The sequence below is a fragment of the Apis dorsata genome, unplaced genomic scaffold (assembly GCF_000469605.1).
Source record: "Apis dorsata unplaced genomic scaffold, Apis dorsata 1.3 scaffold_93, whole genome shotgun sequence".
Classification (NCBI taxonomy): domain Eukaryota; kingdom Metazoa; phylum Arthropoda; class Insecta; order Hymenoptera; family Apidae; genus Apis; species Apis dorsata.
In genome coordinates this window covers 28,209-45,833 of record NW_006263391.1, presented here as the reverse complement: position 1 = coordinate 45,833, position 17,625 = coordinate 28,209, and the positions used below count along the sequence as shown (strand labels likewise).

The 17,625-nt window shown below is 28.7% G+C and overlaps 4 protein-coding genes and 1 long non-coding RNA gene across 5 annotated transcripts in view; 3 read left to right on the top strand and 2 right to left on the bottom strand.

Annotated features, from left to right (window-relative positions):
• Window positions 1–338, top strand: part of LOC102678490 (apidaecins type 22-like) — a 1,602-nt gene extending 1,264 nt beyond the window's left edge. The window contains exons 6-7 of the mRNA XM_006611844.1: window positions 12–83; window positions 198–338. Coding sequence (XP_006611907.1) covers window positions 12–83; window positions 198–206 — 81 coding nt within the window. The 3' untranslated portion in view covers window positions 207–338. The remainder of the gene's footprint in view (window positions 1–11; window positions 84–197) is intronic.
• A 137-nt stretch (window positions 339–475) lies between these two features.
• LOC102677655 (protein AAR2 homolog) lies at window positions 476–2,191 on the bottom strand. The gene is made up of 5 exons (XM_006611837.2): window positions 1,804–2,191; window positions 1,611–1,726; window positions 1,366–1,519; window positions 1,007–1,279; window positions 476–940 (listed from the first exon to the last, which is right to left on the bottom strand). The coding sequence occupies exons 1-5, from the start codon at window positions 1,989–1,991 to the stop codon at window positions 532–534; spliced, it is 1,140 nt and encodes a 379-aa protein (XP_006611900.1). The 5' UTR covers window positions 1,992–2,191; the 3' UTR covers window positions 476–531.
• A 426-nt stretch (window positions 2,192–2,617) lies between these two features.
• Window positions 2,618–8,348, top strand: LOC102677426 (uncharacterized protein PF11_0213-like). Its single transcript, XM_031508654.1, has 14 exons — window positions 2,618–2,850; window positions 3,144–3,214; window positions 3,304–3,442; window positions 3,534–3,711; window positions 3,781–3,882; window positions 3,977–4,242; window positions 4,298–6,554; window positions 6,655–6,769; window positions 6,850–7,054; window positions 7,159–7,345; window positions 7,412–7,567; window positions 7,625–7,777; window positions 7,875–7,967; window positions 8,035–8,348. Exons 1-14 carry the CDS (start codon window positions 2,806–2,808, stop codon window positions 8,244–8,246), a joined length of 4,179 nt encoding a protein of 1,392 aa, XP_031364514.1. The 5' UTR covers window positions 2,618–2,805; the 3' UTR covers window positions 8,247–8,348.
• Window positions 8,349–10,031: 1,683 nt separating this feature from the next.
• On the top strand, window positions 10,032–12,020 carry LOC116185080. The gene is made up of 2 exons (XR_004149833.1): window positions 10,032–10,065; window positions 11,513–12,020. It is a non-coding gene; the product is annotated as an uncharacterized LOC116185080 (long non-coding RNA).
• A 2,218-nt stretch (window positions 12,021–14,238) lies between these two features.
• The window catches only part of LOC102677289, a gene marked incomplete at its 5' end in the record, with an annotated part of 10,905 nt that continues 7,518 nt past the window's right edge, over window positions 14,239–17,625 (bottom strand). The window contains 5 exons of the mRNA XM_006611834.2: window positions 14,239–15,303; window positions 15,351–15,649; window positions 16,072–16,180; window positions 16,604–16,736; window positions 17,062–17,123. Coding sequence (XP_006611897.2) covers window positions 15,551–15,649; window positions 16,072–16,180; window positions 16,604–16,736; window positions 17,062–17,123 — 403 coding nt within the window. The remainder of the gene's footprint in view (window positions 15,304–15,350; window positions 15,650–16,071; window positions 16,181–16,603; window positions 16,737–17,061; window positions 17,124–17,625) is intronic.

The window sequence follows — 17,625 nt, the reverse complement described above, 5'->3', positions numbered from 1 at the left end:
TTTATCTATAGCGTCTTCGTCGTAAAGCTGAACCCGGCAATAATCGTCCAGTATATATTCCACAACCAAGACCACCTCATCCGGTAAATATTTAAATTACATTACAAATTCAATAACATGATAATATTTTTTTTCAAATTTTATATTAATTTTCTATTAAAAATTATAAATTATATCTATTTAATCTTATTTTTTAGCGAATCTAATTTATGAAGAATATGAAGCAGTTGACATGAAATATCAAATATTTAATAAAATATTTTTAATCAATTCATTATAAAATATTGTATTTAATGTAATATAATTTTAAAATAAAATTGATTTTATTATTATAAAATCTATAAAATGTTTTATTTACTAATCCTTATTCAAATAAAATTCCATATGCATATAAAAATTATTAATATTTGCATAATATGCATATAAAATTATTAATATAAAAATTATTAAATATGTATATATAAGAATAAATATATTACTTTTATATCAAACAGTATTTTTATACAAGTTACAATTATTATATATACAAACTTATTCTAATAAAACAACGACAGGTGCATCATCTTCAGTTTCTTCTTGCAAATTAGAAAAATCCCATAAGAATTTTGTTGATAATCGTTCGCTAAATCTTTTTGTATAAGATTTCAGACGTCCATCTAATTCAGAATTGATTTCAATATTCGCAAATAGTTTATGTAAATTATGATAAATAAAATTATTATTAGCTACAATATCACAAAGTATATCTTCAGGTACATGCATTAATTGAATCTCTATTGCTTTCATAAATTCAACATAAATAGCACGACGTTGCGAAATTGCACAATCAGCACCACAAATGAGAGAGACAAGTTTTTTCCAATGTTCAAAGGCATCAAGACTTTGTCCAACAAGAAAGCAGACAAATGTCAATTGCATTTCACCAATTAACTCTATAGGACTAGAAAGATATTATTAAATATAATAGAATATAAATATCTAATCAAATATTTAACCAGTTGCTTACAGTGTTAAATCATTAAGAATAATATCCAATACATAACTTGAATCCAAAGAATATTTTGTAATTTCAGTTGGTGATGCTCCATCTGGATATTGTTTGTTAGGTATTTTAGAAAGTCGAAGTTCTGTACCAGGTTTAGGTTTCATATCAGGAAGAAGTTCATCTTCTTTTTCTTCTACAGTAATTCCACTCCTTCTTTTTTTTGGTTTTGATTCTCCACCTCTTGGTCTTGTAGCATCAGAACAATATTCTAATTCTAAAGCTGATCTTACAAAGCTAAAATACAAAATTTATTAACAAAAAAAATAAGTATAATAATATTAACAATTAATATTTATAATTAACTTATGAAATTAACATACCCACATATAGGTGAGCAACGTTCGACAAGAGAAGGAGTAATATGATTTGTTAAATCTTTCCACTGTTTCCATATATCATAAGGATAACATCCTAGAAATTTATCCAAATCTTTCAAATTCTTCTTCAATCTTTCAACTGTCTCTTGTTCTACAACTTTAAATAAAAAATAAAATTTTATTAGTAAAAAAATCTTATTTTTTTTCATGCTTTTTAATGCTCATTATATTAAATATTATTATCATACTTTCTGAACTCAAATCTTCTTCTGTTGTATCCCAATGTTTAACTAAAAATTCAGATTTCTTAAATGTATGAAAAAAACCAACTTTTGGTTTTGCTTCTCCAAATTCATCTATAGCACTTTAAAAATAAATGTATGAATATGATGTATAAATACTAGGAAAAAGAAAAATAACAAAAAAACTATACAAACTTACCTATAATGGATATAATGAAAGCCTGGTGGAATCATTTTAATACCTTTAAATTTATCTGCTGTGTTCCACGATTTTAAATCTATTCCAAATTCTGTGCCACTGGGTACATTCAATGTAATTAACGTAGCACCTTCAAAAAAAAGTCTTTGTGCCAAAGTTTGATCCATTTCTATTCCTTCACTTCCCATGATTGGTTATTAAATTATAAAATTTGATTTTTGATTATTAAAACTATAAACCGAATCTGTTTTTTTACATATATAAATTTTATATGTATATTATGTATATATTATTTATTATTTTATATATTTAAAATAATGATTTAATATTTTTTTCATTTGATAATTACAATAGTTTTCGAAAATTGTATAAAACACAGACACAGAAATATTATAGACATCTAATGGTGAATAAATGGAATTAATTAATCCATAAAAATAACAAAATTTAAATTAAAGCTTAGATTTTTAAAAACTTTGAGTTAAAAAATTTAAGATTAATTATATCTAATCTAAATATTTTCTTTAATAATTTAATTGACTTATTCAGAAAATTTTTCAGAAAGTACATTGTGGTGTCATCTAACGGTGAGCAGATTAAACTAATTGTCATATAAAATAAAAAATTATGAATTCTAAAACTTCTACGCAAAATTTAACTTTTAAAAATTTAAATTAAAATTCAAATTTTCAAAAATAATTTGAGATTAATTATAGTCCAATATTCTCTCTTTATCTATGATAATTATAAATTTTTAAATCATAAAAAATATATTAAATATTTTAATTTTTTATATATATAAATATTTCAAAACATGATATAAAAATGTTATTTAAAGTTAGGTCTATTCTATATTTTATCTGTAATATCATTTTTATAGTGAATCTAGGAATTCTAACCGTTACTGTAAACATTAAAACGAGTGCCGGATAAACGTGTTTTTGATCGGCGTTCAAAAATATAAAAAAATCTAAAACAATACTGACTGTCATTTTAGTTAACATGGATAATAATCTTCCAGATTTAAAAGTAAATGAAACTGCCAAAGTGAGTATTTTATTCTTAAAAATTTTTTCTTTTAATTAACATTTAATAATACTAAGTATTTAGGTTAGTTTAAGGTTATATATAGACCTATAAATTTAATATTATGTTTTATTTAAGAAAAATTTAATATAAATTGAAAATTTAACATTGCATTTTATATATGCAAATTTATATTTTAATTATAAATTAATTCTAAACTATAAATTAAATATTTTTCAAAGAGATTTTTTATTTGTTATTATTCTATTCCTAAATCTTTTAGGTTTTAGTCATAAATATTTATTTTATTGCAGGAAAGCATATCTGATTTAGACAAATTAACACAGTCGTATTTGTTGTTAAAAAAAAGAATATCTGGAACTCAGTAAGTTATTTAACATATTCATTTTAAATTTTTCTTTCATATGCAATATTTATTTCAATTATCTTTTTAATTAATTTATTTATTTTTAGTGAATTAATTAAAAGATATAATGATAAGTTAAAAGAATGTGATAGATTAAAGCAAGAGGTAGATACATTAAATAAACAAACAAAAGAAGTAACATGTAACTATAATTCTAGTTTAGCAAAAGTTATTAAATTAGAACTTGTAAGTAAAAAGATATATATATATATTTATAAAATGTTTTTTTTCTGGATAATGTTCTTATTACTTAGAATCATTAATATTTAATTTATAGCAAAATACGGAATATAAAAAAAACATTGAAACTTTAAGTACACAAGTAAATGATCATAATATAAAAACATCAGCTGATCAACAATACATACAACAATTAATCTGTAAAATAAAAGATATAGAAGATAATCAGAATGACAAAATAATGCAATATGACTTAGAAAAATCTTCACTTCAAGGTATGTATTATAATGCAGATTTAAATATTTTTTTAGAAAAAAAAAAAAAAAATTCATTTTTTTTTGTAGTAAGAATCAAAGAATTGGAACAAGAATTAAAAACTGTTAAAAAATCATATGATATGAAAATGAAAAAAATAGAAAAGAAATTATCTACAGAATGTGAAAATAGTAAGTTAAATAAAATTAAAAATTTAATAATTAATATGATTAATGATAATATTAATAATATTTTTAAATGATGTAATCTGATTTCTTGTTATAGAAACAAAATTAAAAGATATTGGAATCAATACAACATTGACTAAAGATACAATAATACAAAAACCAGAAGTTACTGAAAAATCTGTATTAACTGACGAATTTTATAATGTCAAAAGTGATTTATATCCTATATTTTGTAGCAATTGTGAAATTCTATTAGAACCGCCTCCTCTTGAGAAAATATGTAAAATTATGAGTGATTCATGTCCAAAATTGATTGAAAAAATCTCATCTCCACCAAAAAGATCTATATCTCCTATAGAAATATCAATAGGTAAGATATTAAATTATTTAATATGTAATGATGGATTTATAATAATTTTATATTTATATACTTTTAGATGTAAATAATGAACAATGTAAAACAGAAAATTTACCAATATTGTCAGATACTTCTTCTTCACATTTGCAAAATCAGAATAGTCATATAAATTTTAATTCTACAAATCTATTACGTCCTCATACAATTTCATTAAATCACACAGATTATTGCAATACTTTTTCTCCGACGTCGAATTTAATAAATCAAAGTGCTCATTATATTGAATCGAAATCAATTAATTCTTTATCATTAACAAATTCAAATACAACTAATAATAATACTTCTTGTGCAAATATTATAACAACAGAATCTTCTTTGGCGATTATTTCCTCATTACAAAAGAGGATTGATATATTAGAAAAGAAAGTAAAAAGAAAATTGAATAAAAAAAAATCTGATCAGAGTAATAATTGTTGCCATAATCATTATCCAAATACTCTATCCATGTATGATATAAATAATTCCATGCAATTCAATTTCATTGAATTATGGAAGAAAATGATTGATTTTTCTGAAAATAAGAAAAGAAAAAACATTGATATGCACAAGACATTGAAAAAATACAAATTATCTCAATTAAAACATAAAAGATTGCGAAGTACATCTACCAATTCTTGGAAAGTTGAATCAATTGGAAAAAAAATTGAACAAAGTCCCGTTCGGAAAAAATCTAAAAAATGTAAATATCGATATTCTTCACTTTTTAATAAATCGGACAATTCGTTAAATAGAACTGAAGATTTAGAAAAATCAAACAGTGAATCTGATGCAGACTTTGGTGAATTTAACTCTATCAATAGTAAAACAAATATTAATTCGGAATGTGAAAGCATATCGCATATAGAAAGTTCTAGTTCATTATCGAATTCTAATAATACAAATATAAATGAAGTTCAAATAGTACAAAATACAGTTGAATGTAGCAAATCAGTAGGAGGTGAAACCGATTCAGGAATATTATCGGATTCTATTGAATCTAGTAAATTAATACAACTTGAAACAGATACTGAAATATATTCGGAATTAATAGAACAGAAAAATCTGACAGAAATTAAATCTTCCACAGAAAATGCATCAGATTCTATTGGAAATATTAAACTTATAAATGAATCGCCAGTAAAAACAGTATCGCATATAGTAAAATTTATCGAACCAATTGAAAAAACTAATACTTTAAATATCTCGTCACAATTCGATAAAAATATTCAAAAAATTGAACATACAAATATATCAAAAACATCGCAATGTGAAGAATTTGTGACTCAAATTGAAATAAATAATTCTGATTCTCTGACACAATTAGCGAGGAAAAAAAAAATAAATAATTTTCGTGAAATAAAAAAAATCAGTAATCGTCAAAAATTGTTGAAAAAATTAAGAAATTTAAAGAAGCGCAATAAAGTCACGAATCCATGTCAATTGTTGACGTCAGAACATCGAGATTTGGATAATTATGAAAATTCTAATATATCTCAAAAAAAAGATTCTAATATCGAGATAATTAAAGAAGATGATTATATACCTAAAAAGAAGTCTCGTATTGCACACATACCTAAAATTGAACATGAAAAACTAAATGATACTTTACACTTTAAAAAACAATTAATAAAAGATATAGCAAACATTACTAATTCAAATAAAGTAAAGGAAGATAATAATGAATTACAAGAAATTGATAGCAATAAGATAGAAGAATCTCAAATAATAATTTCAAGTATACATTCTAAAAATATACAAAATACAGAAGATAGTTCTATACCTGCTCACGCAATAGTAATTTCTGATGTTAAAAATTCATTAAGTAATATAGATAATAAGAATTCATTCAAAACAGATATGAATAATTGTGATCAATCTGATACTGTATTTAATAATATTGACTACAATTTGAAAGAAACAATTGAACCGAATGAGATAAAGACTGAATCAAGTAAATATAATGAACATAAATATGAAAATAATTCTTTAAATATAAAAGAAATTAACAAAATGGATAATATGAATGAAAAAGAATTATTAAATTCTAATAATAAGTCTTCCACTGATATTTTAGAAATAAATTATGTAAATGAAAATTTAAAAACTAAAGAAATATCTAATAATGTCCTTGAAAAGGAAGAAGATTTTAGTATAGAACATAAAGTGAAAATACATGGCCCACTTACACATTTGAAAGAATATATTAATGAAAATAAATGTAAAAATAAGAAGAGTAAAAATGATTATAAAAAACTTGTACATGTTTTTTTAATAACAGGTAAAATTATTCCATTAACTAATTTTCCATTAATTATTTCCATTAACTAATCATTAAAAAAAAGTATAAAATCATCGAAAATATGTTTTATTTATTTTAGATAAATTCGTGAGGAAACAATTGCAAAGGCTTATAGATAGTGATTGGAATAATTCCATACATTGGGACGTAATTGAAAAATTGAAATCTACTTGTAGCGATCGTATTATAGCAAAGTTAGTATTATATCATATTAACAATCAATTTTTAACATGAATAATTAACAATATATAACATATATATAATGTGATTTCAGAGGAATTATAGATTTCCTAAGTATAGAACAAGAATGTAATATAAATTTAGATAAAAACCATACACCACCTGCACCATTAATGTCAAAATCACAACAAAGGATCTCAGCATTATTAGTTGATTTAGAAAAGTCAAAATGCATGGCATTTCCATTTGTTCAGGCTGGAATAGAATATAAACTTTTCAGACTTAATCAATCAATAGAGGTTTAACTTTTTCTCTATTACTTTAAAATTATATAAAATTAGAGAACATAATTAATTAATTTTATATAATTATTTTTAATTTATATAATTAATTTTATGTTTAGAGATATGCTGTAGAATCTCTTGCTAGAATGTATACAATTTTAGCGCGAATTAAAAAAGATCGAGAAAAAATAAGAATATTTTGTTGCGATGCTTTGTATTGTTTGGGACTTAATGCGATAATTATTTTATATACGGTATTCACTTGTTGGCCAGAAGTATTTCGACAGAATAACGACGTAAATACTGGTGCGTATAACTTTCTAAATAATTTTAGAATTAAATTTTTTATACGATATTTTAATCTGTTATTAGAATTATTGCCAAAATGTATGGCACATCTAATCTTGATACAACAAGGTAAAGATTTTCCTAAACTCAATGCCTTAAAAAACTTGGTATCAGTATTTTATAAATATCAAATGACGTTATCTCAAGATTTACTCAAAGAACTTCTAACGGCATTTCAAAGTGAGTAACAATTACAATATTTTTAATTTATCATTTAAATAACTACTTGATTTGTAGAAAAGTGTTATGGTGAAGTAGAAACCGCAATTATACTCCTTGCAAAAAGAGAAGGAACTGCATGGACGTACAAGCATATTATTAAAGGTGCATTGTTATCAATGATAATTAATAATAAATTTCCTAGTACTTATCGAGCATTTTGTTTACTAGGTAAGTATTCTATATCAAATTTAACAATTTTATTAATTTAATTAATTGTAATTCAATATTTAAATTATAATTTTTATTATAAAATTTATAATTACAGGCAATCTCATGCGTGTATTTCCAATAGAAGATAAAGATAATTCAGTTGGTGAAATTATAGAACAGTTGTGTGATTTAATTAATTCTGGTGAAGGTATATTTTTATTATCTATTTTATTTATGTTTAAAATATAATATTAAATTGTTATTTATTTAATTAGGATCGGATGACCAAAAAGAAGGGGTTGTATCGGCATTATTAAGCTTGGTGAGACATAAATTTGAAGAAGTGACGCGGAATATCTTAAAATGGAATTCATTTGTACCATTGCATGATCGAACGATAGAACAGATCAAAGGATTATTTAATATGCGTGATATAGACTTCTGGAAATCTTATTTAAAAAAAAACAAATTATTAATGAATTCTTAGAAAATGAGTAAAATTTAAAGTATAGTTTTTTAATGAATAATGGAAATCGTGTGATATTCATTGTAAGATAGTTTATATTAATTAAAATTTTGTTTTTTTTTTTTTGTTATTTTTCAATATGTTAAAAATTTTCCTTTAATATTTATATTATGTTAATTTTGAATATCTTTGGATTTTTGTTCGTTAATCAAAACTTAATTACATTAATCGTGGCAATAATCATTAATTTTCTCCTATTTTTTTTTAATTTTTTTTTTTACATCAATCTAAAAATAATGCAAAAACAATCTTTTTCTTGTTATTTCTATTTATTTAATTTAAATTTTATCATAACAAACTGACTTTAATTTTAATATGTAGTTCCTTCCTTTTTATTTTCTAAAATGTACAGTACACCATATGCGTAATTTTTTTTAAATTAAAACATTATTGTATTATGTATGTATATATTACAAATGTTAAATAGAAGAGCATTAGGCTCAAATTAATAAGATAATTTTGATAAACCAAAGAAGTAATTTCATAATAAGTGAAATAAGCATTTCCGCAATATCACTTGTGAAGCGTTTCATCTATATTTAAGCTTTTATGTAAATGTTTTTATTTTGAATTCTTCAAAAAAAAAAAATTAGAAACAAAAAGAAAAGATCGTTTTGTTATATCATAAAATAAAAGATTGATTTTCTATGTTTTATCTTTTGAATAATAGTTTCCTTACATCCTTTAAATAAAAATTTTAAATAGAATAAATTTAATTTATATAACATTAATATAATATCGTATTTTTTAAACAAAGAAGATGTAATAAATAAAATAAAATTAATAAATAAATGTTAATAAATAAAAAATAAAATGAAATGAAATATTAAATATTTAATTCGAATATTTATAAAATAACAGATTATCAAACATATCAATTTAGAATTTATTTATGTATATTAAGTAATGATTTATATAGCTTATAGATTTCTTATCCACAATTATTTCTTTGATGAAATTTTAAACTTTTTAAAAGATTTATTTCATCAATTTTAAATGAATTCAAATATAAATTTTTGTTATTTTAACTCGTACGATGATAGCTAATTTTCATCATTTAAATATATTGCATTGGAAGAATGCGATCAACATTAAACTACTTACTTTCCACGAAAACTCTTTAAATTCGAAAATTGCATAGTGTCACTTAAGATTAATCAATTTTTTTGAATAATTTATCATTAATATACTAATTTAAACACGAATTTAAATATACTTTTTGACGTGCACAAATTACTAATTCGTAGCAATCGAATCTACGGTACCGGAAGTAATATGCAGTTAAATTTCAAAAATAATCTTTAAATATATATTATGTTTTCTTCGATGAAACTTTCAACTATGTTATATTTTAACGTCTCTTTTTTTTTCTTTCAATTCTTTTTTATTTATATCCTTTAATATATAATAAATGTTTTAAAGTTTTATAAAACTATATTTAGATACTTATTTTCCTCACGTATTGTCATCTAATCGTAAGGGAAAGGAACGCGGAGAACAGTGGCGCAGCCTATGGGACAAAGATCAAGAATGGCGGGAAAGTATTCAAAAAGGATGATAAGAGCAACATGAACATACTTATGATTTCGCTTAATTTATACTATTTAACCATTTCGGGAAACAAGATTACAAGTTTTTATTCCTCTTTCAATATAATAATAATCATAATAATAATAGATAATAATAAAAATAGATAATAATAGCAATAATAATAATAGAAATAATAATAATAATAGAAATAATAGCAATAATAATAATAATAATAATAATAATAATAATAGTAATAATCAACATATCGTAAGCTTCCATACGCAGAACACGCTAAGATAATACATGTACATGGTTTCTTTACAAAAATAATAACAATGTTTCGATGCAACATTGCGGATCAAGTGATCAATCTTTCTAGCTAAATGACACTTTAGCAACATTTTTATTTTTTTTATTTTTTATTTTTTATTTTTTTCCTTTGGATAGACAACTCTCATGTACTAATCCCCTTTATATCATTTCGTTCATCATTCTCATCGTTCGAAATTTTTTTTTTTTTTCCTTCTTTTTTATAAAGAGGACACACGCACACGCGTTTCCGCGTACGGGCCATACCTTATCTCCTGCCAATTTTTCTCCCTTTCTCCCTTCCCCTCTCTATCTCTCTATTCTCTTTCCTCCTATTCATCTTTATAAATAAACTACCTTTATTTTGTCAGTTAATCGACATTGTCTTTGGTACATTTACAACGAACAGCATTATATCGCGACAGAAAGTACGGATTTGGTATGTCGGACGGGGTACCTACCATCCGCCGTCATATAAAAAAGCGCACGCAATTCACGAAAAAAAAAAAAAAAAAAAGGAATTAATAATGAAATCGAATTTCACTTGGAGATCTTTCGCGCTGTCCTCGGAGCGCGAAGATTTCCGTCCGGAAATTAAAACAAAAAGAAGAAACTAGGGAAAAAAAAAAAAAACGGAAAGAAAAAAAGAAAGGAAAAACAGAAAATTAAGAAGAAAAGCGAGACAAGCGCAAACAAGAGAAAAAAAATAACAAAGGTAAGAAGAGAATTGTTGAACGGGTTACGGCGGCCAAGAAGCGAAGAGACAGCCAAATTGTCGATCGGAACAATCGTCCTCCCCACTGAGAATTTCGCGATTCCAGTGTTACTCGAGATCGATTCCGATCGACCCGGCCAATGAAAATCTCAAACTAACTCCTGGGAGGATCTCTCTTCTAGGACGAGACCTCGGGGCCGTTGATGACCCGAAACGGAAAATGGAAATTTCTTCCGAGATGTTTTTCTTTCTCTTTTTCTCTTTCTCTTTTTCTTTTGTTTTCTTTTTTTTTTCCCCTCTCGACCGAATACAACGTATCCTTCTCGCGTCTGCTTTTTTCCTTCCTTCCCCCCACCCTTCCCACTCTCCCTCCCTCCCTCCCTCCCTTTTTCCCACTCTTCGTCTTGATCTTCGCGATACACGGCCACGGCGCTGTCTGATGTACTAAAATGCCACCACTGTCTACGCTTAAACGGTCGCTAATAAAGTAACCAGGCCCGAGTCATCGCTCTCCTTTTTTTCGTTTTCTTTCCTTCGTCTTCATTTTTTAACCTCTATTGACAAGATCGAAAATTGAGAGAAATCAAAAAATCAAAGAAAAAAAAAAACCTCGATCGATCGATTGCATTTAAATTAAGAGAATTAAATTTAATAGAAAAAAAAAAAAAAAAAGAGAAAAAAAAATAATACGAAGACGATCGGATTGTCGCGGAGCAATCACTCGGACGTGACTGAGTGATTTTTAGTTTTTAGTAAGAAGCTGAGACACTCGTAATCTACCTATGAACCTATTTTTTCTCGACGTAACATTTTAAGAAGATTCCTTCCCATTGTTCGACAATCGGCCAATTCATTGGAGGCAGGTTCGAGTAATAGCTCGTGTTGTCGTCTCGATACGATCAAAATCGCAATTGATTAAAGAGGAACAGTTAACGATCGTTCAAAAGCAATTACTCGAATTTCATTCTTCGAATTATTACACGTTTCGCGCGGAATTAAATTGCATTTGTCTCTGTCGATTGTAAAGAGAGAGAGAAAAAAAAAAAAAAAATGACTTCCTCTAAATTGAAGAACAAATACGCAGGAACCTTCTTCGTCGTATCTCGCGCGATTTTTTCACAGGTAAACTCGCGTCGGAAATTGCGTGCTTTTCTTCGTTTTCTTTTTTTTTTTTTTTTTTTTTTTTTTTTTTTATTTTAAATATAATATATATATATATTTATATTTATATATACTATATCGTTCTTTCTTTTCTTTTTTCTTCCTCTTTTGTTCGTTCGTTCGTTCGTTTTCTTTTTTTTTTCTTTTTTATAAATAATAATAATAAGTGCGTGTCCTTAAAAGATAACCGTGTTAACCAAATAATAACGCGAATAGCGATTAAGGAATAAACTGATTAATCCGTGATCCGATGATAATAATAAAAGGAGAATAATTAAATGATCGTAACTTAATGAATCGTAAATTAGCAAGTTAATGGTAATAATAACCGTGACAATTAATTAAAGGGGGGCATAGAATAATAATAATAGTAGTAGTAGTAGTAGTAGTTGTAGTAATAATAATAATAATAGTAATAGTAATAATAAATGTAAGAATAAATTAGGAACCAAGTACAAAGTTACGAGAGAAGTAAGATTGGGGGGATAATTAAATTAAGAGTTTTTTTCCTTCTTTTTTTTCACGCTACGATTTCTTCACGTTAATTAGGACTATTTATAATAAATTACACCGTACGAATTACGAGGACGGCCTCGTAAGCCGTGAGAAAATAATAATAATAATTATTAATAATAATAATAATAATAATAAAAATAAAATAAAATACACTTTAGGCCACCTAGCTTCACGCGTTTCCCGTCTCGGATTCTGCCTTTTTTTTTTTTATTTTTTTTTATTTATTTTTTATTTTTCTCTAAATTCTACGTATTCGTAATTATCGATTATACACTCTCTTCGTAGCGCTTTTCTCGTTTCCTCCGTTCGTTCGATTGCCTTCCTCGATATAGAAAAACCTCGATCGGGAACGAAAGAGAGAAACGCGGGAGACGAAAGAAACCGGGAGGCTTTGTCGGGTCACGATCTCGCGCGGCACACGTTACGGTTTACGTCACGTTTTTACACACGAAGAAGAAAAGAAAAAAAAAAAAAAAAAAAAAAAAAAAAAAAAAAAAAAGAAGAAGAAGTACATTGGACGAAGATTTCACCTTTCTTCCGTTATCTTCAAAGCGTTTGGAAGCTTGTTCACTCAACCACCACGGCACAGTGTATCTACAAATGTACAAATAAGCATCGAATATCAGGACCGACCATCCCAATCGATAATATCGTTGCTTCCCCCAGAATCTCTCGAGATGGCGTTACGGATGGCATTTTCGATTCCTCTATACCTCTCGAGTTACGAAGGAAAAGTTTCCTCGTAATAATATCGTTCGTATGTAATATTCTTCTCGAAGAGGCGTGCAACGCCACAACGGCGAATCTCCGTCAGACTCGTCTCCCGATGAAATATTTATTCGTCAATGGTCACCACGGAGGAGGAATTGGAAACCCGGTTAGCGTCGTCATAATTGTAGTTTGTCCGCTACAATGGCCCAATCGCTCGTTTTAAATAAATTTGACACCGGGGACGAGTCGGCTGGCCTTTGTACATATATACATATACATATATATATGCATCTACACATATATGTATACATATATATATTATCCAGGATAATTTACTATTTACAAGAGGAGAGGCAAGAAACAGAGATACGTTTCACGTGGCATCGAGACGCTTTCGTGATTTTTTTTGTTCGTCTCGTTCGAAGAATACAAAGATATCCACCATATCCATCCACGCCATCTCGATTCGTGCAATTATTAGGATTCGATCGATCCTTCTTTCTTTCTAACGTTACACCGAGGCTTAGCTCCTCTCTTGCTAGGTCTGAACACGCCACCGCGCAGAGACACCATCCTCGAGTCCCTTTTCCATCTATTTCACACGCCAATTTAAATTAAGTTACACAGTTGTGCGGACGAAAATAATACATGTATGTATATATATATATACTTAAATTAGATTTTCAAATAAATAATTACGTACGTATTGAACGAACATTTTACAGTGAGAAAAACATTTTCGAGTTTGTTTTTTTTTTCTTATCCTGATCACGCGGATCGAATTGTCGCTGTGCTCGATATATATATATATATATATACATATATCGTTTCATCTAACGAAAAACGAACGATACAAAAGTCACGAATCTTTTTAATCTCCTCTCGTCTTGGACGAGGAATATACGCTCAACGTAATTTGCATTAAGTTAAATACGATATAAGTGACTCGTTCTATTTTCCATGTTTCGATGGAAAAGATTTAACTTTGTGAGAAACTTGTATATATATATATATGTGTATGTGTGCTGAATTGGGAACTCGGATCGATCTCGGCGTGGTTGGTACGAAATACGAGGGGTTCTAATGTGAAAAAGAAACGAACGAAATCGGACGAAACAGAAAATAGGGCATGGGAGGGAAAAAAAGGAGAAAATGAAAAGAAAAAAAAAAAAAAAAAAAAAAAAAAAAAAAAATAGTAAAAAGCAAAAGTGAAAAACTCCTTCCCCTCTCCTCCCCCTCCCAGTGCCAGAGAGGAAAGCTTATTTCCGCGCGTTTCCTCGGTCGAAAGATCGAGGAAAAAGAAAAAAAGAAGAATGTTTCTACGAGAACGTGGCAACGTTTCTACTTAGAAAAAAATGGATTATTTTTCGTTCGAAACTTAACTCGATACGTTATTATCTTAAACCGACAACTAATATAACGTTACGTAATTATTCTCCGGTTATTATTGTCTGTTCTAAACTATATATCTCGTATCTCCGATAGGAACAAATTATTTTATACCTTCTTCTCCTTCTTACGTTCGCGCTAAATGTTTCTTTACTCTCTCTCTCTCTCTCTCCCTCCCTCTTCACACCTCTTTCTTTTTTCCCCTTTCTATTAAGAGAGTCACCTATTCAGTAGTTAGAAGGCTTTATTTTTAAGCTTCCCTTCTTTTCTACTTTCTTGTCCTTTGTTCTTCCAGCTGTTCAGGTCCAGCTATTTAAAGTTACCAGCTACGTACTTCTTTTTCTCAGTTAATCCTACGCTCTTCTAGATCTATCTTGCCCCTGATCATCGATCCCGAGGATCCCGATCCACGTATCGATTTATACAGCGAGTACGACGAGATCGTTTCTTTTTTTTTCTTTTTTTTTTTTTTTTTTAATATAGCCTTCTCTAATTGTGAACGAACACGAGGAGGAGGAGGAGACTCCTCTTCCTCTTCCTCTTCCTCTTCTTCTTCTTCTCTTTCTCTCTCCTCTTCCTCTCCTTTTCTTTTTCTTTTCCTTCTCTCGGCAGAAACGGATAAATTCATGCGGGAAAATGAAACGTCGACGTGACAAAGGCTCGTGTAAATAAGAAAGAAAAAAATTCGCGGAGCGGAAGAATGTCGTTGTCGGTTGGTCGCGTTCACAACGGATTTTTTCCTCCCTTTCTCTGCCTGTATTTCCTCTCTAATGCTCGCCTAATAATCGCGAGAACGTAGTCCATGGACGGAGACAGATAGCAGAGGTTGAAGGTGAAGAAAGCGATTTCTTTTCCCTTCCGTCGACGACGTCGGTTTCGGTGATCTCCACCACGCTCCACCATCGAGGTGGACTGGGATTATCAGGATCCTTTATCATTGATTGGAACGCTTCCCTTCGCTGATCGACGCCATTCTCATTGACTCCGCTTCCGGGCAGTTCCATCCGGGCATTCTCGTTTGCTCTATAGCCGCCTGTGGATACAAGAAATTTATCATTATTATGAAACAATAAATTCTACTTCCCTAACTTGTCATAACATAATAATATTTAAGGTTAACAAGGTTTAAAATTTGTACAGATGCACAAAGATCTGTGGTCACTGTGCCGCTTCCCACAGACTTTTCTAAAAATTTATTTACAATGGCGAAGGTGAGAGAGAATTTCAGAAAAGAAAGATCTTATTACCATCAGATTAACAGGGATCGTCTTCTCCTTACTTATGTACATTGATTGTTTTATATAAATAAAGATTAGAAAGTTAGAGGTTATGGGTACTTTGAGTGACACGGCCATTATTATCAGGGAATCGTGTTCAAAGTACATTTGCGCGTGTACAATAATAAAGTGATTCTTCAGATTTTTCATTATTAAAATTCGATATAAGTGAATTTACCGAGCTATTGGGATTCTTGGTCATGAAGATCATGAGGGAGCGGCTACGGTTGCTAAACGGCCTCAACTCCGGATCTCGGCCAGGACCATCCACCGTGTCGACGCAGTTACTGTTGGCATAGAAATAACGAATGTGAAATCCCGTCCATTTGTCCGACTATACAATATCATTCACACTTAAATGAAAACGATAAAAATTCGATTACATCGATCACAATTTCAGCATTGTCCATTTATTTTTTCTAACCTAATTAACTTCATTCAACTAGCATTAGTTAATTTCTGATTCTAGTCGAGCTAACATTCCAATTAAAACGTTTAACATTTTGTCAAATTAAATCCTTCTTTTCAAATTTCTGTTCAAAACAAAAAAAATAAAAAAAAAAACGAAATATTCGAGTTTCTTCGAGCGCGAAAATGACACAACAAATCACTTTTCACCCACAATTATAACCCACAATTATATTTTCGAGTTTATATCTCGTGATTTCGATAAATCGTTTTACAATTTATAATTTTTCGAGATTACACACCTCGACCGCAATTCCTTTTGCTTTCGCTTACAGTGGATGTAAGCCGCTATGCAAATGATAACGACCAGGAATACTGCTATCGTGGCACCGCCGGCGATGCTTGCCGTCTCCAACATTACACGTTGCCGAGAGGCTGTAACGAAAAAAAAAAACTTGTTGTCACTTTCTTAACCAAACAAGCAGCCTCCTTCGCTTATGCTCACCGCTCCACTCGCGCACACGTTTCAAGAAAATGGACGTTAAAAGGAAGAAAGGAGGGGGTAGAGAGAGAAAGAGAGATAGGAGGAGGCTCGTTTCGAATTCACATTGTAACCGAGCGCGTTATACACACTCGACATTTAATGGCTGTATAGACACCGCCTATACACGCTATATAGAAACGGTCTAGAATGGAATAAAACGATACGGACGGCGAGCGTGCGGGAATACAATGAGAGAATGAAGAATTGGATACTTACGTAAATAGGAACCATCTAAATCCTTAAACTCGCATCTCTGCCCGATATAACCGTTGGCGCATCTGCAAACAAAAGTATTCTATTAGACGCAGTGTTCATATAGGTTATATTACAGATCTATTACATGAATTTAATCGAATTATTAATTACAATAATGGGTACAATGGTAGTATCGAACATTCGCAAAAATATTAGGATAAATATTAATCGATGAATTTATATTATAGATTGTTATATATTATATTATACTATATAATATATTTTAGACAGTGTATCGGATAGATGTTTATGATACAATGGATACGTCAGTTGGATAATGGATATCGACGTATCGCTCAACGAATTTTATTAAAACTCGTGCGTTATTAAAGAGTGTACACTGTGCAGGTGTATCAACCGGATAGAAGAGTAGTGGAATGCATATGGCGGGCTTTATTGTTCGAACGTGGCACTTCCGTAAAACGCGGCAAGAAATCCAGGAAGCTATAAAACCTACTCTTTAGGCACGAAACGCTTTTAGTATCGGGCATTAATCAGATGGGTACGCGATCGTTCCACGGCCAC